Source organism: Thalassophryne amazonica, chromosome 6, assembly GCF_902500255.1.
Source record: "Thalassophryne amazonica chromosome 6, fThaAma1.1, whole genome shotgun sequence".
Classification (NCBI taxonomy): Eukaryota; Metazoa; Chordata; class Actinopteri; order Batrachoidiformes; family Batrachoididae; genus Thalassophryne; species Thalassophryne amazonica.
Window position 1 is genome coordinate 17,730,256 of NC_047108.1, and position 25,948 is coordinate 17,756,203.

A 25,948-nucleotide genomic window follows, 5' to 3' on the forward strand; every position below is an offset into this window, starting at 1 on the left:
TTCTTGAAGGTTTGCAGAAAGGCCGGTCATTATAGCCCAGATGTTCCAGGTTGCCAGTTTGAGTTGGTCTCTTTGCTTGTTGTTGCCTGGTGTGATGTTTACAGTCTGCTGTTCAGATGGCTCCTAATCACTATGCACCCAATAGAGATAGCAGACTGTGGTGCAACAGAACCTTACTGGCTGGGGGCTGCCCAGCTTAAGGCGGGCGGTATCTGTCCAATGAGATCAGAAAACCTCTCCCACCGTCAAAAGCAACCCCTGGCGCCGAACTCTATGCCAATCAAGCAATGGCTTAAAAACGGTATCTGCTGCTGCCCGTGTTGTATCGACACTGGGGGCAAAGCTGGAGTGTCCTTTCCACTGTAGTAGAGTGGTAGTGTATGGTGTGAACCTGGGCAATGCAATATGGGGGACAGGCTGTTGCCAATGTAGCTTGGCCCCCTCTCCACATTGCTGATGGACCCAAATGGAACGGCAAAGCTATTACGATTCTGTTATCGGTCCTTCAGAGTGCCTGTTGTTTTGGGGGTGTTTGTCAAGAAAATGATAATTTCTCTACATTGATTACAGACCCTGCAGTGGGTCCGTAATCAACTTTTCTGCAGTGTGGCTTTGCTTTGAACCTTGAACCAATCGAAGCAGTAGTTCGCAGATTGAAGCAATGCTTCGATCTATTGCTTCGTTTATTATTTCTTTCTTTCGCTTAATTTTCCCATGCTAAAACCCTAAAGAGCATACGTTGAAACAGTTGATAGATGTATTTTATAACTTAAAAACGGGAGCGATGCTAACGCGTTAGCATGTCTATGGCATTTCAATGTTAAAAGTTAGCATTAAGCAGTTGCAGCTGTCATCACGTTCGGGTGTATTTGTTTTCAAATTGTAATATTTCTTAAATTTATTTTTGTTTATATATTAATAATCTAATGATTATTATATACAATTTTAGAGAAAGCGACAAAAAGAACCCGAATAGAAACACAAAAAAAAAACAGAAAATATAAAAGCAACTAACAATGAACATACATAAATAAATACATACAGAAATAAATAAGTGTTTCCTGTGAACACCTAGTGACTCTTACACCTCCATTTCATCCCTGTCTTATTTAAGTTTAATGACAGTTTGTTTTGGTCAAACCATATTTTCAATGTGTTAATTTCTTCAGTGATTTCCTCCAGAACTATCTGCCAAACTAGAAAACTTCTGCATCCTAGTAAGAGCAGAATACTACTGGAATGAATTTGAATAAGGAAAGTTGTTTTTTTTCCCCCTCACTAAATGGATGCTGCACTCACTCCAGTTTATTGTCTGGAATAGTTCCAGATTGCATTTCAGAGCTTCTAGAATTCAAACATTTTCTTGCAGGTGGTGTTGGGGGTAATTTTGGGTTTCAGCTTTTTTTTTGTTTTTCACCACTTTCATCCCTGAATATGTGAAGTTCGTGAGTCACTTTTGTGCGGATTAAAGTTACTAACTGGGACTCCTGTCTTGTTGTGAGAAAGAAACGAGAATCGTCCTCCGTTCTGTTCACACAGCTCCAAACATTGTGCGGCTCTCTGACGAGTCAAGTTAGGACAATAGAATCCAGTCGGAATTAATAACTTCAAAGCGAAACACCGTTTTGTTTATTTTTATTTATGTCCAGAGATCAAGGATACAGTGACCAATTTCATATTTATTTACTTTAAGACTCAATAAAATACATAGAAAACCTGTAAAGCCTGCTTTTAGTACAAAATTCACGAGGTATCGATAAGGGAATCGGATCGATAAGCAGAATCGATAATGGCATCGATAGATAAAATCTTATCATACCCATCCCTACTGCTGAAAGATGAACCACTGCCCCAGTCTGAGGTCAAGAGTGCTCTGGAGCAGGTTTTCATCCAGGATGTATCTGTACATTGCTGTATTCATCTTTCCCTCAATCCTGACTAGTCTCCCAGTTCCTGCTGCTGAAAAAAAACATCCCCACAGCATGATGCTGCCACCACCACATGACGCCAAAGAGTTCAATCTTTGTCTTATCAGACCAGAGAATTTTGTTTCTCCTGGTCTGAGAGTCCTTCAGGTGCCTTTTGTCAAACTCCAGGTGAGCTGCCATGTGCCTTTTACCAAGGAGTGGCTTCTGTCTGGCCACTCTACCATGCAGGCCTGATTGGTGGATTGCTGCAGAGATGGTTGTCCTTCTGGAAGATTCTCTTTTCTCCAAAGAGGAATGCTGGAGCACTGACAGAGCGACCATCAGATTCTTGGTCATCTCTCTGACTAAGGCACTTCTCCCCCCGATCGCTCAGTTTAGATGGGCAGCCAGCTCTAGGAAGAGTCCTGGTGGATCTGAACTTCTTCCATTGACAGATGATGGAGGTCACTGTGCTCACTGGGACCTTCAAAGCAGCAGAAATGTTTCTGTACCCTTCCCCAGATTTGTGCCTTGAGACAAAGTCTTGGTCTACAGACAATTCCTTTGACTTCATGCTTGGTTTGTGCGCTGACTGTCAACTGTGGGACCTTACATGTGGACAGGTGTGTGTCTTTCCAAATCATGTCCAATCAACTGAATTTACCCCAGGTGGACTCCAATTAAGCTATAGAAACATCTCAAGGATGATCAGTGGAAACAGGAGGCACCTGAGCTCAGTTTTGAGCTTGAAAGCAAAGGCTGTGAAAACTTACATACGTGATTTCTTAGTTTTTATTTTTAAGAAATTTGCAAAATCTAAAAAAAAACAAAAAACAAATACACCCCCCCCCCCCAAAAAAACTATTTTCACATTGTCATTATGGGGTGTTGTATGTAGGATTTTGAGGGAAAAAATGAATTCCATCCATTTTGGAATAAGGCTGTAACATTAAAAAAATGTGGAAAAAGTGAAGCGTTGTAAACACTTCCTGGATGCACTGTTTGCACCATTATTATTTTTATTATTATCTTTTTTTTTATTCACACTGACAAAATTAATAAAACATGACAGACAGTGCTGGTTACAGAAACAGAACCTGATGATTCATTTCAGTTTATTTATATTGCACCAAATCATAACAAAAGTCACCCTATGATGCTTCACATGACCACAGTTTAAACCACAGACTGGCAACAGGTTAGTTTTTTTTTTTTTTTAATAAATAGGAAGTGGGGTGACATCCACTGTGGCAAAATAATAATAAATAATAATAATATAATAATAATAATAATAATAATAATAAAAACCCCAGGAAGCCAAAATGAGTCTGAAAATTCTCCATGGAGCGAAAGAATTTTTTTCTTCCAGTTTATTTTCCTGTTGGTGATGGTTTAAGCCAGACTTTGCAAAACAGAGAGGAACAGAAAAAAAAAAAAAAAAAAGAGTGAGACACTCTGAGGAGCTTCTGACACAGGAAATGCTCTGGCTTCTTCTATTTTTGGGACTTTTCAGAATGTTTCTGAAACACAGTAACACTGATACCACGCTGCTGGAGAGAAGCTGTGCATGTTAGTTATAGTGATGTAACATACAATAGCTGATCCCCCCCTCCCTCCACACACAAAGTCTGGCATGTCGATGCTCTGCAGCTTTTTAAAAAGTAGTAACTGTGTAAATCTTGATGCAGAGTTACAGCGAAGGTCTAAGTATAAGTGTCGGGAGAGCAGCTCCACATTCATGTGAGCGAAGCATTTTTAAAAATCACACACCGACTGCCGCCTGTAGACCGTGTGTAGAACATTGGACAGCTTGTTTTCATTGTTCTTTAAGCCCTTGCCCCCCTTTTGCTTTCACTGAGCCAAAAAGATGACCAGATATGTGAACTAATAAAGTGATCCAAACTGAAGCATGGGTTTTGCGACCTGTGACACCCACAGTCAGCAGTCAAGGAACACACCAACCCCACAATCAGTGTGAAATAATTATACGGAACCTCGGGAACACAAGCCGCTTACCATGACTGGAGCGGCCACTTTAACTGGCAGGCTGCTGCACCCAGGACTGACAGCGACCGTCTTCACAATCGTTGCTCCTGCCGGGACGTTCATCACAGTTCCTGTGGAGGACGGGATCTTCTGGGTCGCGGCGGCGGCTGCCGCCAGTGCTGCCATGCCACTCATGGGAGGACTGCTGCCCACCGTCTGAGAGACAGTGAAAAAGCAGGACCACGATTATACACACAGGAAAACTGAGGAATGAGAAGGTGCGAGTTCGCCGTTACTCAGAACAGATTCACGATCAGCTCTGTACCGTGCTCTGGGTTGCCTGTGCTGGAACCACCATTCGAACGCCAGCAGGCAGCGTGACAGCGACAGGAGCTTTGGGCACAGCTTGTCTCACTGTGACTATCGAGCTTCCGCCGGTGGCACTGGAAGCAGCAGCCAGCTTCAGCACGGCTGTGGAAAAACGGGACACGTGTGATAAACAACACGCAGATTAACCGAGTCAGTCACCCGCTGAGGTGTAAACATACCAGGTTCTTTGGCGGCGGCAGCTAGTGGGCTTCCAGGAACTGAGGCAGTGGTGGAGGGGACAAGCGTGAAGCCAGGTGGCAGACTGGTCTGGGTGGCTGGAGCTGACACAACCAGGGTGGGACTCTTGGGGGCGCTGACTGCCGGCACTGGGCTGGTTGTGGTGCAGGAGGCAGGTGAGGTGGGAGCAGGTGTGGAAGGAATGTCGTACTTCTGCAACTGCAGAAGGTAGGTGTCGGCTGTCTGCGACGGCCCCCAGCTCACCTCCAAAGACAAGGTGTTGGCACGGACGAGCTGGACCCGGGATGGAGCGCAGGGATGCTCTGAGGACAGTGAGGTCACACAGCATCAAGAGTGTGAACACGAAAAATAACAATGAAGAAAAAAGACCACCAGTCTCCAGGCACCTGGCACAAACACTCACCTGTCTCCAGGTACCATAAATCCTTGCAGCACACCTGGTTGTTCCAGGCCTTCCTGTACCCATCTCGCCCGCTCCAGATGTACAGCCGGGAGTTAATAGCGACGCTGCAGTGACCAGCTCGGGCTCTGGGGAGGTTTTCCTCCACACTGTCCATCACCACCGTGTCCCAGCACATGGTTTCTGCACAGACAGACATAAAACCCTTCGGACAAAGCATCAAGTCAATCTGCCACATTAGCAGAGAAGGCGGAGCAGTTAATAGCATCTGTTTACAGCTGCTCTAACCACTATTTGATCTTGACTTTCAGTGTGCATGAAGGTCAAAGTCATTGTCAACAATCATCCTCAAAGATCAAATATCATGGTCAAAATTTCTGATAAAACAAACAAACAAACAAAAACAAAACAAAAACCCTACTGTAAAACAAAGATCAAATCAATTTGAGCACCAAAGGACAAGTCCATGCTGTTCGGCTTCAGCCTGAAGTCTCATGAGTATGTTGCAGGGATGTTGCGGATCACAAAAACTACAGTTCGGATTGGATAGTTTTTCAGATCAGCAAAAAAAAATAAAAATAAATAACTACTTTGTTTTCTATTTTTAAAAATAACTTAATGGGCAAAAAAGAGAAACTTTTGCCCATGGTCCTGAAGGAAAACAAGATGCCTTATGTTTTACAAAATATTTCAAAATAACAATACTTCATTAGGGACTAAAGCAAAAAATAAATAAATAAATAAATAAATAAAAATGTCCAAATCATAAGCTGTTCACCATAGACCTTTTTATAGAAACCCTTGTGTCCCAGAGTTTAAGGTAAAACAAGGTGGAGACAGTTAAGAAAAGAGCAAATTGTTCTCCTGCTGAACAGATTATATTTCACTCACTGTTGATGCTCTTTTCTAAGGCAGCATTATATTATAGAAAGACTTTAACCTGCACATTATTTAAATACTTCAGGATCAACACATTTTAAGGAGACAGATTTACTGCAGCTTTTCAATACCAATTAAAATCTCAGGCCTGTTGCCAGGATCTGAAACTCTAAAAACAAAAACAAAACAAAACAAACAAACCAAAAAACAAAACAATATGGGTCTTTGATCTCCATGGATGCATTCTGGGGTTTTTTGATGACTATTTTGCTCACCGTGATCCCCAAATTGAGTTGTCCTGCTTAATGTGTGTATTTTTATTTTCTTTTGCACATTTTTACCTTTAACCAAAACTGATATCACAACCTATAAAGATTACTAACCACAAGAGTTGCAATCATTTTCATATTTGTGGCTTCCCTCATACTAATGCTACATTTACACATAACGACAACAAGTCACGAATGCCACGAAGTACACATTCTTGGCTGCTGATCACGAATGTGATGATTTGAGGCAGAGGCGTCAGGTGTCCTCAGGAACTGCTGCAACCTGTTACCACATGTTACGATTAATGGCACGTGTTGTTGGCTAATTATCAGGAAACATTACGCATGGTCAAGAATAATGTTCCACGCTATTGCGCACAACAGCGCATTGTTACGTTCTGTCATGTTGTGAATGAGGCGAATTATCTCCACACACACACCCAACTTCATCCAACTGTCAGCTGCTGAACAATTCAGATCGCTCCAGTTTGTTCCTCAAAATTCACAGCAGAAGAACTTTGTGAATGCATGCTTAGTTGGTCTCTGTGCCATGGAGTGGGGCAGAGACAAAGAAGAGATGGAGAGAGCCAGACACATCAGGCACAGCAGCAGCAGGTGGAACACGTACAAGAGCGCGCTGAGGAGCACTGGAACAAAACTTTTAGCCGACTTGTAACTGTTCTTCTTCAGCATAGTGCAGCAAGGAAACTGAATGCGGTGCAGCAGGGTTTAATGCTGCGCACGTCAGAGAAGAATGCTGTCACACTCTATTAAGGATCATCACTAATCAAGATGGATCAACACGCTCAGCTGCGACCTCCACGATATGAGGTGAAATGAGGGGAGTGGGTGACATTCATAGAAGATTTTTTTGACAGCCAAAAACATGCTCCACGAAAATCAAATATCACACACCAACACGCACTATTAAGAAACCTATTCAGATGCGTTAAGTCACGTTAAGAATGTCAGGAATGTGCCAAGAATGATGCAAATAAGATATTCGCAATGCGTCTTGCCTATGTGTGAACGCAGCATAACAGACCATGATTTTAAAACCCGCTGAAACAGACATTGTATAAAACAGATATTCCCTCTAACCAGACGAAAGCAAAAGTTCCAATGCTTTTGTATGGTTTCCCATGTGATAAACACTGTATATAATGGATTTTCACTCACACTGTACAAAATGTCCCAGCCAGTCGCAATGTATTTTCATTAAAAACCCCATGCATGTACCGGACAGAGCAGTCTGGACGTGCCCAGTAACAGAGGTATGAAATTAAGTTTAGCACTGTCACTTGCCGATTTGAGGAAAGTACAAACCGTATTTCCGTGATAAAAATACTGGCCATTTATTTTTCAAACTGTGCTCAGACCCAGCACCTAAATGAGGCAGGGCATAATTCAAGACCGGTGATTATTAACAACATAGTGCTTGCTGCCAGCATTGTAATATGGTTTTAAGTTTTATACATATCTCTGTGTGTCACGAACCAAACCGCTTTAGTTCAGAGCCCTCTTCGTGTCTGTGAACCCGTGCACCTGCTAAACGATGGAGACCACAAGGGCTGTGATTGATCACTTTTATGTTTTTCAATCATTTCTCTCGCATCATATTTAAATAGTTTTTTCAGTGCACATACCAATTAAATTCTTATCATAGATCAAATATGTTTGGCAGAAAAGTCCGCAAATACGACAAAGTTTACAACACGGAGTCAGAAAAAGACACTCAAATGGTCTGCAATTCATGGAGAGAAATTGTACATACCATACCACTGGTTTGCAGGATGATGATTGTACAAATAAGTGGAGCTTGTTGAGGGACAAATTAATCCAGAAAACGCTGCTGTTCCTGCGTGAAATTGCATAACGACATGACAGAGTACTTTAAAAGGGTCACGCACATGCTGATACCATTGTGCAGTCATGGAGTTACAGAAGTACAAATCAGGCTTTAGGATTTTATGGTACCACGCCTCAGCGGGCCTTAGGAAAAAAACAAAAACACAAACAAAAAAACAAATTTTTACTAATACAATTTAACCTTTATTTAACCAGGTTAGTCCCACTGAGATGGAGATCTCTTTTACGTCTTTGGACGTGGGAGGAAACCGGAGCACCCGGAGAGAACCCACACAAACATGGGGAGAACATGCAAACTCCACACAGAAAGGCCACAGATGGGAATTAACCCTATGACCTTCTTGCTGTGAGGCAACAGTGCCATAATAATGGCTGTATTTCATCCTTTACCATCATCTTCAGCTAATGAGAATGACAGCAGCACGGTCTGTAAAAATTAACACCTCTGCCTTTCCTTCCACCCACCACCCAGCCCCCTTTTTTGAGGCAGCTCTCTGCGCACACAAACACAATACGCATACACACAAACCTTAAGCGGATGTTAGCATGGTCTTGATTTGTCTGTGTTATACATATAACAGATTTTGATTATGGCAGACAAAATTCGCTGGTCCACCCAAATCCATTCTATGTGCACTTTACTGTATTGGTAGTATGAAAAATGTCTTAAAAAGTGGACCTTTAATCAAGGAGTGCTGTGGAGAACCATCCAAAACCACCAACACATTATTTCTGTCTGAATGCACCTTTGGCTTGCTGTCTCTGAGCAGGAACAATCAAGAATTTGTGTAGTTATGTGCAAAGTGCAACCTGATTGAGAGGTAAGAAGGCTTTATGAGCATATTATGAGCACTGTGTCGTTGTGGGTCTGCAGCTGTGTTTTTATTTTACCTATGGCGAGGACACTCACAGAGACACTCAGAGCAGTCCAGTGGAGCACGAAGCGGTTATTAACAGGTTGGGTTCATGACTCAACGACATGCACATGCAGTGGCAACCCCTCCACCCACAGTGTGATTTTACCACAACTGCAGCAAAATTGATGCAGTTATTACTTTAAAAGTCAGCCATTACATGAAATCACCATGACATGAAATCACGTTTTTTTTTTTTTTTAAACTTGGCAATTAATCTGGTGTTCACATGCATTCTGAACCCTGGGGAGGAAGGATGTTTATGAGGTCTATTAGAAAAGTATCCGACCTTATTATTTTTTTCAAAAACCATATGGATTTGAATCACGTGTGATTACATCAGACATGCTTGAACCCTCGTGGGCATGCGAGAGTTTTTTCACGCCTGTCGGTTACGTCATTCGCCTGTGGGCAGTCTTTGAGTGAGGAGTCGCCCACCCTCTCGTCGATTTTTTCATTGTTTAGGAATGGCTCAGAGACTGCTGCTACGGAGGTGTTTTTCCTGTCGCGGCGCACAGATTTGCCGAGTCGTCACGGAAACGACTCGGCGAATTTGCGCGCACGTCTTTCATTAAAAAATGTCCTTAAACAGTGGAATGTCCGCATAAAGTCCTCATGCCGGCCTCTTCTGAATCTTCTGTGTTCTCTCACGACGTCCTGGGTGAATTAAGCCTTAAATTAGGATGTTTTCAGGTCGAAACAGGCCGACGACGGCGCCTGGAAGCGCTGCACGACGTCCCGCTCCGTGGGAAGTCCTTACATCGACAGAAACACCCCATAATCTCTCATCAGCCGTTAAACTTTTCACCGAAAACCAGCTTAATTTCTCGAATAGTGTCCACTCGGATATTCCTCACAGGTCCAGAAAAATTTTTGATAAAGCAACGCGCGACATCTCGAGCAGCGTGCGAAACAAAGGAATTCAGCCGAGAGGGCGGGACCACATCTCACTCAAGGCCTGCCCACAGGGAAATGATGTCACCGACACGCATGAAAAAACTCACGCATGCGCACGAGGGTTCAAGCATGATTGGTGTAATCGCACGTCATTCAAATCCATAGAGTAAAAAAAAAAAACGGTCGGTTTATTATCTAACAGACCTTGTATGTACAGACCATGGATCAACCATGATCCAGTATACAGTTCACAGTGTCTTCATCTGGAATTATAATGGGCCAGCTGGAACATTAATTTCAGCAGTGAAGACGTATTTTTTGTACCCAAGTTGAGGCAGGCCAGCGTGTTGGTACACTTCCATTCTTTCTCATGTGTCGCCACCTTCACATCGTCCATCACCAGAGGAACCCAGCCACCAAACACGTACATCCTGACAGACAGGTGAGGAGCAAGATTGCAAAATTAAAGTCAAATTAACATAAAACCACATATATTGTTGGTGTTTGTGCATTTTACTTGTTGTTGATGTTGGTGGCGGAGTGCAGGCTGCGGGGCAGGGGAGCCGTGCCGCTGACTGCTGGTTTGGTCCACGTTAAAGAATCTGTGACATCATCAAAACACCAAATAATCACGTCAGAGACACATGAGGCAGTTTAATCCTGGCTCAGATCCAGTGTCATTATCTCACATAGTGTAAAGTTAAATACATTAGTGTTATTTCTTAACTCAACGCACTGCATGACAGCAGTGCTCGAGAATTCACTGCATCTCACCAACATTGAGCACCCAGAGGTCTCCCAGTCTGCACCCACTCATCCCCCCGTAGATGATAAGCCGGTTGGTGCTAATGCGGCCGCCGGTCACCACAGCGGTATGGCTCTCTCTGGGTGGCGGCGACTGACCCACTGTCGCCGGAATCTCCCAGCCGACCACACTGGAGCCCGGTCTTAGTTCCAGGCAATAGAGATCGTTCAGATACCTGAGTGGGAAGGTCAAAGGGTACGTCAGGCTCACAAAAAACAGTAATCATCAGCCAAATTTAATTTAAAGATCTCTCTTTATTCAGGGTTTAGAGTCAGCGTTTAGCCCTATTAGCAAAGCTGCTGCCTTCCAGTCTCATACTGTCATATGTGCAATAACTGAAAAAATTCTCATAACTATTAAGAATACTTTATCAAGAGATTAATATCTTTTTCTATTGTTGACAAGAGAATAAAATGCACATTCCTCACATAAAGGCCTAGAATCACACCCAGGACATTTTGCTTTGAGGTGGCAACATGAACTGCTCCTGAAAATGCAACAGTCCCTCATTTCATTTCAAGTTTGTTTGACTGAAACTTCGGATGATTTGTGAGACAAGCTGAAGAATCCATAAAATAGAAATCATTTAAAAGAGAAGAACCGTTTGGTCCAGGCAAAGGGTTACACAGCCTCTTTTTCCACTCTGCACAACAAAAATGTGAAACTTGATTTTTACTTCTGCACAGTTGAGGGCCCTTCAGATCGCACGCAGGGCACACTCAAGTTGTTGTATCCGCATGCACAAAGTGAGCATAGGGGTGAAGTTTCTGTTTCTATGCCCAAGGTTGACCAAGTCAAAGTCAGCAGGTTTGTGAAGACTTGTGTGTTCCCGAAAAAAGAATGAAATAAAAAGCGAAGCATTCAAGTCTGCGAGTCATAAACCAGAACGACGAGTGAATGGCATCACCTTGCTGGGAGGAATCCGTGAGGCTGAGCTTGAGAAGCAGACAGCATGATCAAATAGACACACTGTCTGAAATCTTTCACATATGGACATATACACACACCCAGTTTGAGCAGTGGACCTTCTGTAAATTTGTCTGAGGTAAGTGAGTAATATAAAAATAAAATGTGACATTAGTGCACCACTGAACACAGAAGTTTTATCAGCTAACATTAGCTTAGCTTTTAGCTGCAGTATGCTGAATCAATCAGCCAAGCTGAATAAACATTTATATTTGTAAATTATGCAATATATTTTTTATTTTTATCAAATAAATCTACACAATAGTTTTTAATGGTTAGTGCTCTGACTACAAGAACTGTTTCAACTTTAAATAACTTAATTTAAAAAAATCTATCTAGTAATCAGACCTTAAAGAAACTAGCACAGCACTGTTTCGTGTCTCTTTTTATTGTAAGAAATATATTTTTTTCATTTGTCCCACATCAGGAATATTTCAACATTTGCTGTGCAGAGAACCTTGTAAATCCAGATGCACTTCAAAACTTTCAGTGACGGAAATGAACACCCTCTCCGGGAACCATCATCTTATCGTGGTGGAGAGGTTTGTGTGCCACTATGAACCTGAGAGCTGTGTTGTCTGGAGCCTTCATGCTCCTGGTAGGGTCTGCCATGGCAAATTGGTCTCAGGCGAGAGTCCAGACTAAGAATGGTTCACAAGACACCATGATAGAACGAGGTAGAGGAAATGTGACTCGGCCCGGAGGAAGCCTGGGGCCCTCATCTGGAGCTAGACCCGGATGTAGGGCCCGTCAGCGAGTGCCTGGTGGCTGGGCTTGCACGAAAAGGCAACGCTGACCTTCCATCTCCACCCTGTGGGCTTACCACCTGCAGGGGAAACCGCTGGTGTCGGGTGCACAGTCCCTTGGGTGGCAGTGACAGTTGAGGGCCTCGACGGACCAGACCCAGGCGGCAGGGGCAAGCTTTGGGGGTGTGGAATGTCACCTTGCTGTGGTGGAAGGAGCCAGAGCTTGTGCGGGAGGTGGAGTGATACCAGTTAGATCTGGTGGGCCTCGTCTCCACGCACAGCCTCGGCTCTGGAACCACTCTCCTTGATGGGGGTTGGACATTATTCTTCTCTGGATTTGACCAGAGGGTGAGGCGCCAGGCGGGTGTGGGGATACTCATGACTCCCCAGCAGAGCACTGCTACGTTGGAGTTTACTCAAGTACACGAGAGGGTCGCCTCCCTGCATCTTCGAGTGGGTGGGTGGGGGGACTCTGGTGTTTGTGCATATGCACCGAACAGCATTTTGGAGTATTCGGCCTTCTTGGAATGGAGTCCTGTATGGGGCTCCAGTGGGGGACTCCACTGTGCTGCTGGGGGTCTTCAACGCCCACGTGGGCAATGACAGGGACACCTGGAGAGATGTGATTGGGAGGAACGGCCCCCCTGATCTACACTCAACAAAAATATAAACGCAACACTTTTGGTTTTGCTCCCATTTTGTATGAGAGCAACTCAAAGATCTAAAACGTTTTCCACATACACAATATCACCATTTCCCTCAAATATTGTTCACAAACCAGTCTAAATCTGTGATAGTGAGCACTTCTCCTTTGCTGAGATAATCCATCCCACCTCACAGGTGTGCCATATCAAGATGCTGATTAGACACCATGATTAGTGCACAGGTATGCCTTAGACTGCCCACAATAAAAGGCCACTCTGAAAGGTGCAGTTTTATCACACAGCACAATGCCACAGATGTCGCAAGATTTGAGGGAGCGTGCAATTGGCATGCTGACAGCAGGAATGTCAACCAGAGCTGTTGCTCGTGTGTTGAATGTTCATTTCTCTACCATAAGCCGTCTCCAAACGCGTTTCAGAGAATTTGGCAGTACATCCAACCAGCCTCACAACTGCAGACCATGTGTAACCACACCAGCCCAGGCCCTCCACATCCAGCATGTTCACCTCCAAGATCATGAGACCAGCCACTCTGACAGCTGCTGAAACAATCGGTTTGCATAACCAAAGAATTTCTGCACAAACTGTCAGAAACCGTCTCAGGGAAGCTCATCTGCATGCTCCTCATCCTCATCGTGGTCTCGACCTGACTCCAGTTTGTCGTCGTAACCGACTTGAGTGGGCAAATGCTCACATTCGCTGGCGTTTGGCACGCTGGAGAGGTGTTCTCTTCACGGATGAATCCCAGTTCACACTGTCCAGGGCAGATGGCAGACAGCGTGTGTGGCATTGTGTGGGTGAGCGGTTTTCTGATGTCAATGTTGTGGATCGAGTGGCCCATGGTGGTGGTGGGGTTATGGTATGGGCAGGCATCTGTTATGGACGAAGAACACAGGTGCATTTTATTGATGGCATTTTGAATGCACAGATATAACGTGACGAGATCCTGAGGCCCATTGTTGTGCCATACATCCAAGAACATCACCTCATGTTGCAGCAGGATAATGCACGGCCCCATGTTGCAAGGATCTGTACACAATTCTTGGAAGCTGAAAATGTCCCAGTTCTTGCAAGGCTGGCATACTCACCGGACATGTCACCCATTGAGCATGTTTGGGATGCTCTGGACCGGCGTATACGACAGCGTGTACCAGTTCCTGCCAATATCCAGCAACTTCGCACAGCCATTGAAGAGGAGTGGACCAACATTCCACAGGCCACAATTGACAACCTAATCAAATCTATGTGAAGGAGATGTGTTGCACTGCATGAGGCAAATGGTGGTCACACCAGATACTGACTGGTATTCCCCCCCCCAATAAAGCAAAACTGCACCTTTCAGAATGGCCTTTTATTGTGGACAGTCTAAGGCACACAGTAAGGATGGGACTCTGTTGACCTCAACTAAGAGTTGAGGAGTATTTGAAGAGTTTCAGTCAGGTTTTAGAATTCATCATAGTACAGACACAGCATTAGTGAAGGTTACAAATGATCTTCTTATGGCCTCGGACAGTGGACTCATCTCTGTGCTTGTTCTGTTAGACTCAGTGCTGCTTTTGATACTGTTGACCATAAAATTTTATTACAGAGATTAGAGCATGCCATAGGTATTAAAGGCACTGCGCTGCGGTGGTTTGAATCATATTTGTCTAATAGATTACAATTTGTTCATGTAAATGGGGAATCTTCTTCACAGACTAAAGTTAATTATGGAGTTCCACAAGGTTCTGTGCTAGGACCAATTTTATTCACTTTATACATGCTTCCCTTAGGCAGTATTATTAGACGGTATTGCTTAAATTTTCATTGTTACGCAGATGATACCCAGCTTTATCTATCCATGAAGCCAGAGGACACACACCAATTAGCTAAACTGCAGGATTGTCTTACAGACATAAAGACATGGATGACCTCTAATTTCCTGCTTTTAAACTCAGATAAAACTGAAGTTATTGTACTTGGCCCCACAAATCTTAGAAACATGGTGTCTAACCAGAGCCTTACTCTGGATGGCATTACCCTGACCTCTAGTAATACTGTGAGAAATCTTGGAGTCATTTTTGATCAGGATATGTCATTCAAAGCGCATATTAAACAAATATGTAGGACTGCTTTTTTGCATTTACGCAATATCTCTAAAATCAGAAAGGTCTTGTCTCAGAGTGATGCTAAAAAACTAATTCATGCATTTATTTCCTCTAGGCTGGACTATTGTAATTCATTATTATCAGGTTGTCCTAAAAGTTCCCTAAAAAGCCTTCAGTTAATTCAAAATGCTGCAGCTAGAGTACTGACGGGGACTAGAAGGAGAGAGCATATCTCACCCATATTGGCCTCTCTTCATTGGCTTCCTGTTAATTCTAGAATAGAATTTAAAATTCTTCTTCTTACTTATAAGGTTTTGAATAATCAGGTCCCATCTTATCTTAGGGACCTCGTAGTACCATATCACCCCAATAGAGCGCTTCGCTCTCAGACTGCAGGCTTACTTGTAGTTCCTAGGGTTTGTAAGAGTAGAATGGGAGGCAGAGCCTTCAGCTTTCAGGCTCCTCTCCTGTGGAACCAGCTCCCAATTCAGATCAGGGAGACAGACACCCTCTCTACTTTTAAGATTAGGCTTAAAACTTTACTTTTTGCTAAAGCTTATAGTTAGGGCTGGATCAGGTGACCCTGAACCATCCCTTAGTTATGCTGCTATAGACGTAAACTGCTGGGGGGTTCCCATGATGCACTGTTTCTTTCTCTTTTTGCTCTGTATGCACCACTCTGCATTTAATCATTAGTGATCGATCTCTGCTCCCCTCCACAGCATGTCTTTTTCCTGGTTCTCTCCCTCAGCCCCAACCAGTCCCAGCAGAAGACTGCCCCTCCCTGAGCCTGGTTCTGCTGGAGGTTTCTTCCTGTTAAAAAGGAGTTTTTCCTTCCCACTGTAGCCAAGTGCTTGCTCACAGGGGGTCGTTTTGACCGTTGGGGTTTTACATAATTATTGTATGGCCTTGCCTTACAATATAAAGCGCCTTGGGGCAACTGTTTGTTGTGATTTGGCGCTATATAAAAAAATTGATTGATTGATTGATTGAACTAAGGATGTAATCCTGCACTGGAAGGAACACTTTGAGGATCTCCTGCATCAGACCAGAGGGCCTTATTTGTAGGGGCAGAGCTAGAAGCTGATGGAGGATTTTCATCAATTTCCCTGGTGGAAGTCACTGAAGAAGTCAAACAACTCTGCAGTGGCAAGACCCCAGGGGTTGATGAGATCCATCCAGAAATGGCGAAGACTCGGTGTGGAGGGATTGTCTTGGATGAGACGTCTCTTCAACACTGAGTTGAGGTCTGGGACAGTACCTAAGAAGTGGCGAACTGAGGTGGTGGTCCCCATATTTAAAAAGGGGGACCAGAGAGTGTGTGCCAACTACAGGGGCAAAGTAACGTCTCCTCCAGGGTGCAGGAAAGGATGGTTCAGCTGATAGTCGAACCTCTGATTGAAGAGGAACAATGCAGGTTCCGTCCTGGCGTGGAACAACTGACCAGCTCTTTACTCTCACAAGGAACCTGGAGGGTGCCTGGAAGTATGCCCACCCAGTCGACATGTGTTTTGTGGACTTGGAGAAGGCGTATGATCGGCTACCCCGGGAGATACTGTGGGAGGTGCTGTGGGAGTATGGAGTGAGGGGGTCCCTTCTCAGGGCCATCCAATCTCTGTACTCACAAAGTGAGAGCTGTGTTTGGGTGCTCGGCAGTAAGTCTCGCTCGTTTACGGCGGAAGTTGGCCTCCGCCAGGGCTGTGCCTTGTTACCAATCCTGTTGGGATATTCATGGACAGGATATCGAGGCATAGTCGGGGGGAGGAGGGTTTTCGGGTTGGTGGGCTCAGAGTCTCATCAATGCTTTCTGCAGATGATGTGGTCCTGTTGCCTTCAACGGCCGGTGACCTCCAACACTCATTGGATCAGTTTGCAGCTGAGTGTGAAGCGACTGAGATGAGGATCAGCACATCTAAATCTGAGGCCATGGTTCTCAGCAGGAAACTGATGGATTGCCTACTCCGGGTAGGGAATACGGCTTTGCCCCAAGTGAATGAGTTCAAGTACCCCGGGGTCTTGTTCACGAGTGAGAGGACGATGAAGTGTGACATTGGCCGGAAAATCGGCGCAGCGGGGGCGGTACTGCAATTGCTCTACCGTACTGTTGTGACGAAAGGGGAGCTGAGCCAAAAGGCTAAGTTCTCGATCAACTGGTCAATATTTCCTTCCTACTCTCACCTATGGTTATGAGGGTTGGGTCATGACCAAAAGAACAAGATTGTGGGTACATGCTGCCAAAATGGGTGGCTGGTGTCTCCCTTAGAGATAGGGTGAGAAGTTCGGTCATCCATGAGGAGCTCGGAGTAGAGTCGCTGCTCCTTCGCGTTGAAAGGAGCCAGCTGAGGTGGTTCAGGCATCTGCTAAGGATGCCCCCTGGGCACCTCCCCAGGGAGGTGTTCCAGGCACGTCCATTTGGGAGGTGACCCCGGAGAAGACCAAGGACTAGGTGGCGAGATTACATCTCCACACTGGCTTGGGAATGCCTCGGGATCCCCCAGTCACAGATCGTCAATGTGGCACGGGAAAGGGAAGTCTGGGATCCTCTGCTGGAGCTGTTGCCCCTGCGACCCGAACCCGGAAGAGTGGTTGAAGATTAGTGATGAGTGGAACTGAACACCAAAACCTGAAGTCCAGAAAGAAAAAGAGAATATCTCCGCTCTTCAAAATGTGAGGAAAGTGTCTCCAAAAATCTACCAAGAGGTCAAATCTGCAGAGACGACCTTCATCTGGTTAAATGTCCTGAGGGTCCAGCTCACCTGTCGTCTCTGAAAACCAACACCTGCTGCAGAGGAGGGCTCTTTAAAAGGGCAACTATTTTACTATTTTATTATTTGAAAAACCTGTTTCTTTTCTTTTTTTACATTAACTGAATGAATCAAACATGTCCCTGAAATCAAAGTTCAGTCATTAAGACACTATCACAGGTAGAAGAAGCCCCACCCCTACTGTGCATAATTTCAAAGCATTCACAATCGTGAGAATAGTGAAATTCATATTTTTAATAATTAGATTTCTTACTAGTGTGTTGCCTGTGGGGATCCACGGGCTCTAGAATGGGTCATGTTTACAAAATAGGGAGCTGACAATTTTCATGGGTGGTAATAAATTATTCTATCATGAGTTGGAATGGCGTATAAGTCCAGAATGTTTTAGAACCTTAGACCTCAACCCTTTTATTTCCTATTAATTCCGCAATTATTTAATGTTAATTTACTGCCTTAATGTGTTTATAAATTATGTTCTTGTTATCATATACACACTATTATTAGGTGACGTTCTGATTTTTTATGTGCTGTTTTAAATTTTATTCTATATGCGTTTTATTTTTGTGAATTTGTGTTTTTAATGTTAAGCACTTTGGACACCAGTCGGTGCTGTAAAACTCTTTATGAATAAATGTTGATTGATTGGTTGAAATGTTGATTATTATTAGGGCCCGAGTGATGATGACTAAAAGTCGTCCGACGAGGACCCTCTTGATATTGTGTTGTTTATTAGGGCACGAGTGATGACAAAGTCGTCCTACGAGGATGCTATTATAATCGCGTTGTTTATTATTATTATTTATTATTCTTGACACTTTCCAAGCCCCAATTTCATCCCTTTTCCATACTCAAACTTTGTAACATCGTTCGACCGGATATGAAATTTGTTATTTTGGGGGTCACGTACATGCAATGGCGCCCCCTATAAATTTTCAAAAGATCCTCCCCATTGGGGATTTTTATCGTAGCCTCACAAAATTTGGTACAGATATTTACCATGCTGGGATGCATTGAAAAGTATCTGAATGTTGTAGTCTGTCTGTAGAATGTTGTGATTTTAAGTTTCGATTTTGAGGTCATTTTTGCCATTTTTGGCCATTTCCACTGCTTATATTTGAACAAACCACTCATAGGGATTTCATCCAATCGTCTTCAAATTTGGTACACATCATCATGACCCTGTAGGCCAAAAGGGGTGGCTGCTTGGGTTTGTCAAACTTTGGCAAACGTTTCGGAGCACGTCATTTCACTTTGAACAGCTGTCATGCCCACATACTTCATCGTAGACCCTTCAAACTTGCTGGACATGATGAGGGCTTCACCCTGAACATCCCCATATGAATGACCACCTCTTGTGACAGGGGTGTCACCCATGGGCGAGGCAAAATGCCCCTATTGCGCCCCCTTGCAACTTTCAACCACCCCCCCATAAGGTGTTTTTTTTTTTTTGAGTAGAGAGATGAAAATTGGTACATGTGTGACTTGCATAGACGTACAAAAAAGTCTCTTGCACCATTTGTCTACTCCAAACAGGAAGTCAGCCATTTTGAATTTTAGTGTCATTTTGGTGTGATTTCCACACATCTTATTTAAACTCCTCCTCCAAGGGATTTTGTCCAATGCACTTCAAATTTCTTTCAGCTCACCCAGAGACTATACTGATCAAAAGTTATTAAAAGCTTTTTATCCTATGTCGAAGGTTGTGGCCATTATGGTGACACCATTGTGACCCTTCGCCATGGAACATCAAGTCGTGATACAGTTGTATGTAAACGTTTGGGAACCCCTGATGATTTCCATGATTTTCCTTTATAAATCATTGGTTGTTTGGATCAGCAATTTCAGCTAAATATATCATATAGCAGATAAACACTGATATTTGAGAAATGAAATGAAGTTTACAGGATTTACAGAAAGTGCAATAAATCTAAACAAAATTAGGAAGGTGCATAAATTTGGGCATCCCAGCATAAAAAAAATACATCAATATTTAGTAGATCCTCCTTTTGCAGGAATAACAGCCTCTAAACGCTTCCTATTGCTTCCAATGAGAGTCTGGATTCTGGTTGAAGGTATTCTGGACCATTCTTCTTTACAAAACATCTCAGGTTTGTTGGTTTCCGAGCATGGACAGCCCACTTAAAAATCACACCACAGATTTTCAATAATATTCAGGTCTGGGAACTGAGATGGCCATTCCATAACATTGTACTTGTTCCTCTGCAGGAACGCCTTAGTAGATTTTGAGCAGTGTTTAGGATCGTTGGCTTGTTGAAAGATCCATCCCCGGTGCAACTTCATCTTTGTCAATGATTCTTGAATACTGTTCTCAAGAATCTGCCGACATTGACTGGAATCCACGAGACCCTCAATTTTAACAAGATTCCCAGTACCTGCACTGGCCACATGGCCACACAGCTCCACAGCATGATGGAACCACCTCGAAATTTTACTGTAGGTAGCAAGTGTTTTTTCTTGGAATGCTGTGCTCTTTTTCCGCCTTGCATACCGCCCCTTGTTATGTCCAAATAACTCAATTTTAGTTTCATCAGTCCACAGCACCTTATTCCAAAATGACGCTGGCTTGTCCAAATGTGCTTTAGCATACCTCAAGCGACTGTTTGTGGTCTGTATGCAGAAAAGGCTTCCTCTGTATTACAACATCATACAGCATCTTTTTGTGCAAAGTGCACTATATAGTTGAACAATGCACAGAGAGACTATCTGCAGCAAGATCATGTTGTAGGTCTTTGGAGCAGCGGTCTGTGAGTTAACTGACTGTTCTCACCATCCTTCACTTCAGCTTATGAGATTTTTCTTGGCCTGCCACTTTGGGACTTAACTAGTACTGTTCCTGCAGTCTTCCATTTCCTCACTATGTTCCTCAGTGGAAACTGACAGCTGAAATCTCTGAGATAGCTTTTTGTATCCTTCCACTAAAGGATGATGTTGAACAATCTTTGTTTGCAGGTCATTTGAGAGTTGTTTAGAGGCATACTGCCACTCATTAGAAAAGATGCAAAGAGGGGAAACATTTGCAAATGGCCACCTTAAATACCCTTTCTCATGATTGGATTCACCTGTGTGAGGTGGTCAAGGGTCAATAAGCTTACCAAAGCAATTTTGTGTTCCAATAATTAGTGATAATGTATTCAAATCAATAAAATGACAAGGGTGCCCAAATTTATGCACCTGCCTAATTTTGTCAAAATAATTACTGCACACTTTCTGTAAATACTAGAAACTTCATTTCACATCTCAAATATCAGTGTGTTCGTCTGCTATATGATCAGGCTGTGAAATGAAAATTGTGAAATCCGAGGAAAATTTGCAGGGGTCTGGGGGGAGTCAGGGTCTTGGGGGCCGTGGGATCCCAGAAATCAAATTAATTTCTTATCTAATGATACATTTTCAGCATCTCCCGGAACAAAAAATTCTTAAATTTAGTGCATATTTAAATGGCCCTGTATTCAACCTTTCATTTGAACTGTCAATGATCATGTTGAAATAACAGAATATGATGTGGAAGTAGGACCTCGAATGATTTTCCATTGTAAACCAAATTATGCATGAACTCAGAGCAGTTCAACTACGTGAAATTTATGAAGACTGAAGAGTGTTACAGCATTTCAAAAACCACAGCTAAAGCTAATTAATAAAAACTCATTTACATTCTTGTGTAAATTCATGTAAATCCATTCAAAGCCACAGTCTTTTTTCCAATGAAAGAAAGTCTAGATTAATGAAAAAAGTCACATAATCTTGTCTAAAATCTTGTTTGAACAGCACAATGTTTATTTTCCAGAAAGAGAAAATTCTTACCATATTTCCTGATGGCACAGTTCACTTTTCCAGTTTCATCTGCGTTCATGAAGCCAGCGCCAATTCCACGGATTCTTGTCCTTATCAGACTTTTTCCAAACAGTCTTTCTCACCATCTTCTCTCTGTCCAACGTCGGTCCGTGACACAGACATGTTGCACAATTCCTATTTTAAAAACGTTAGAGCTCTAAAGGTTTGCGATGTCCACATTACATTTAGCTAAGTGTCATGCAGGAGCCACACAGCGTCGCTGCAGCAATCAACCAGTCCCACTTTACGACAACTGTCCCAACACCTAGGCTTTTTTTTTCTCTCCTTGAAACTCCGTGGATCTGAGGACACTGATTTCTATCTGTAACACACAGATCAGTGTCTGCGAACCGCCGAACCCCCCCATGATGAAATCTGTGGAATTTCATGGATCCACTGAGTTTTCACAGCCCTGTAAGATATATTTAACTGAAATTTCTGATCCAGGCAACCAATGATTTATAAAGGAAAATCATGAAAATTATCAGGGGTGCCCAAACGTTTGCATAGGACTGTACCTTCTCTGCCTGTTAATCTTTGTTGTTTTAATCAGTCTTTTATTGAAATTCTTCTGTATTTATAGTATATATATATATATATATATATATATATATATTAGTATTTTATTATATATTTTATGGGCTGCTTGAACTATATAGATTGCACTGTTTATTATTATTATTCCTGACAAGAAGACAATAAAAACTGAGGTCACTGCTGGAACTCAGAAACTGTTACAGCACCTGGGGATGTTGTTCTTGGGGTCTTCACTGTCATTTGCAAGTCCCCCAAACAGAAAGCATCGGCTACCAATCAGGGAGAAGCTGTGTCCCAGTCTGGGACAGGGGGGTGGGCCATTCTTTGGTGCTTTGGCCTTCAGACGCTTCCATTCCCAGCGGCTGGCCTGAAATTAAATAAAACATCAACATCATCTGTCCACTCACAAACTCTTATTTTAGCAGACAGGTGGCAACCGATGGGACACTTTGGATGGTTCAGATGGTTTACGAGTCTCTCACCTGCAGCTCGTACAGGTCATTGCTGTACTTGCCGTACTCCACCATTCCTCCGAACACCAGCAGCCGCGTCCCATCACACACAAAGCCGTAGGCAGCGCAGCCAGGTGGAATGTCACCGCGCACTGCCGGGATGAACCACTGGTTGGTAGCTGGAGGTGAGGAAGCACAGCAGTGCAATCAATGTCTTCTTGTCTCTCTGGGCCACACAACATTTCAGCTTTATTTCAGATTTATTATTCAATGTGTGGATGATGCTTTGATATCAACACTCTAAGGTCTATGGATATACTGGAGCATCCAACTCATGTCCAATAATGCATTAGTAACGGAACATCAGAGAAACTTCATTTGTCCACTTCCTGAAACTACATACGGTCACCTCTAGTTTCAATCTGTGTTGTAAACGGGTTTTGCCTCACAGCCAAAACCTAGAGTCCAGAAAACAATATAAACTTACATGCAAGTATCAATCTTGATACTTATTGTTGTATCTGTGTGATGTGTGGTTTTTTTTATACTTTGTATAAAAACTTTTGGAGTTTTTTTAAACACACTAATAAATTATTAATTATTTTGAACTGTTTTCTCAATGAAACCATCTTTATTCATGTTGAGCTTTTTTTCCATCTCATGACCTGTAATGCCATATTTTCGTAAACATTTAAGACAAAAATTATACAACAGTTTGAAATTGATCCTTTCCTGGTGTGCAGTTCTTGAAGAGATAAATATTCAGATTTTGAACTACGCGCCACTAAAAAAAAAAAAAACAGGAACTTCACGGTGTGCCGACATTGGACAAGAAGGAGGAAGTGGAATCATCTCCAGAACCACTGTCTTAAATTGTCCCATTAATTTATGGGTTTTTACAGGCTACTGACAGCCCTGTGGAGCTGCATCATGTTTTCGGTGTCAGAATCGTTACTTTTTGCTGGCAGAATGGCAGGTGGAACACTTATACTGACGAGCACGCACTTGCATGGAGTTCGTGGCTGCTCCACTCCACACTGAGACAAAACAATATTTTCAGATTATTTATTGTATTCTGGATCATGGGATAATGTCGTCGCATGCAAACTGAGACATAATGAGCATGAGGCACTCCGAGTCTTATTCTTGCAGCACAAAGCTGCTCTATCAACGAGCGCCTTTGCACAAAGCCGCTTGTTAACAATACAGACTGGATCGATCAGCCACAATAACGGATTACAGCTGGCATTGGACCCTGGCAGCAAAGTACCGTGTAGCAAATGGAGTTTTCTTCAACCAGAACAGAAAGAATTAAATAATTTTTCAGATGTTTTGTGAAGGTGGGTAAGTGATCTCACTGAAATGGACAGGTAAGACTACATATTTACGTCCTGTGTGAATGGTTTTAATATTTAATAATAACATATTCAAGAAGGAAAATGATATGTATTTTAAAATGACTGATATTTTCAGTCCCTTGTGTCATTTTTCAGATTTGAAATTGTTTCGGGGGGGCACACACTTCCTTATCACTTTTGTCTAATGTCACATATCGTAAAACTATTTTTTAATCAGTTGATTAGGACCTGGCAAAAAAACAACAAACAAAAAAGAGTTTATCACCTCCACTCATGCCGAAATCGCCTGATTTATTTATTTTTTTCAATAATCAGTCTGACAACAGTGACGATACTGGCAGAGTTCAAAACACAGAACGGTGAAGGTTTTCCTCCAAAGTTTAGTCATCTAAATTATTCTCAAAACCACAAGGCTGTGCCCCCACAGCGACGTCAGACACCTTCAGACTGAACTTAAAGAAAAAAAAAAATCATTTTGATCTCTGCTGTGTTTACAATCGATTTGGACTTGAATCAACAGGTGCCATTCCGGTGATGACGTAGCAACGATATGGGCACGGTTGAGGGATGTAATAGAGCGCAGGATTCAGACAGCTGGTGTTTATCCTTCACCTGCACACTTATCAACTTGTATTGTTCAGGATTTTTTTAATAACATTTAATCATTTTTAGTGATTATTTGTGCACATTGTTTGGCGTCACCTACACTTTAATAAATTTAATCAAAATTACCCGAAGTGCCAGTGTGAATACCCTAAACTTGAAAATCAGTATGATTGTACTGAGACCGTAACAACCTGGTGCTCACCCTCGTTTCATCTTCATCATCCTGGTAGATGGCAGCAGAGGTACTGTACATGTACACACCAATCATATGCTTTTGCACAGGCCCATCCCACTACGTTATATTTATTTATTTAACAGTGAACATAGTTTGCCTGAGTCTTTTACTTCTTACAGAAGTATTTATTTCCTTTTCTTTTGTTTGTTTACGCACCAGTAACAATGGTAAATGAAATGCATTTATATAGCGCTTTTCCATCAAACTTGTGACTAAAATAGCTTCATCAGATGCTCAAAGTGCTTTACAACTAATGTCTCACATTCACAGGCGCCCACTACACACCGGGAGCAACAAGGGAATTAAACCCTTAGTGATTTTCCGGTCAGGCTGGGATTTGAACCAAGGATCCTCTGGTGTCAAGCCCAACAGCTTAAACACTAGACCAACACCTCCCCTACACCAGATCAAATTCCTTGTACGTGAGAATTTACTTGGCAAATTTGATTCTGACCTGATTGTTTCTTAAATTATATGGTTTATCAGTGCCGGATGGTGATAAACAGCCCCACACCATGATGTTCCACCTCCAAAATTCACAGTTGGTCTGGTGTTTTTGGGACCATTTGACCTTCAAATGTGATATGTATTATGGCATCCAAAGAGATCAGTTCTGGTCTCATCTGTCCACACTATCTTCTCCCAGTATTTCACAGGCTCGTCTAAAAGTTGTGCAGCAAACTTTAAACAAGCATCAACATGCTTTTTCTTCAGCAATGAAGTCTTGTGCAGTGAGTGTGCACACAGGCCATGGTGGTTGAGTGCATTATTTATTGTTTCCTTTGAAACAGTTTTCACCTGCCATGTCCAGGTCTTTCTGAAGCGCTCCACAAGTGGTCCTTGGCTCTTGAACAACTCGTCAGATAATTCTTTTCAGTCCCCTGTCAGAAATCTTGTGAGGAGCACCTGGTCGTGGCTGGTTAATAGTGAAATGATCTTCTGTTCACCTCTGGACTATGGCCCCAACAGTCCTCAGTGGAGCATTCAGAACTTTAGAAATTCTTCTGTAAGCAGTGCCATCAATATGTTTTGCAACAATAAGGTTGCAAAAATTTTGAGTAGTTTGCTTTCACCCATTATGAGATGTTTCTTGTGTGACACACCTTTTCATAGGCCATCAGTTGGAACTGAACCAGATGATATTAATTTGCACTGACAAGAGGAAGGACTGCTTTCTAATTGCTGATAG

The 25,948-nt window shown here is 42.9% G+C and overlaps 1 protein-coding gene across 2 annotated transcripts in view; it reads right to left on the minus strand.

Moving 5' to 3' along the window:
- Nucleotides 1-25,948, minus strand: part of LOC117511904 (host cell factor 1-like) — a 75,361-nt gene that overhangs the window by 30,371 nt on the left and 19,042 nt on the right. For both annotated transcript variants that reach the window (XM_034171833.1, XM_034171832.1), the window contains exons 2-10: nt 22,591-22,739; nt 22,315-22,475; nt 10,463-10,668; nt 10,206-10,290; nt 10,013-10,119; nt 4,864-5,043; nt 4,442-4,762; nt 4,219-4,364; nt 3,924-4,109 (exon numbers count right to left, since the gene is read on the minus strand). In XM_034171833.1, the coding sequence (XP_034027724.1) occupies nt 3,924-4,109; nt 4,219-4,364; nt 4,442-4,762; nt 4,864-5,043; nt 10,013-10,119; nt 10,206-10,290; nt 10,463-10,668; nt 22,315-22,475; nt 22,591-22,739 (1,541 nt within the window). The remainder of the gene's footprint in view (nt 1-3,923; nt 4,110-4,218; nt 4,365-4,441; nt 4,763-4,863; nt 5,044-10,012; nt 10,120-10,205; nt 10,291-10,462; nt 10,669-22,314; nt 22,476-22,590; nt 22,740-25,948) is intronic.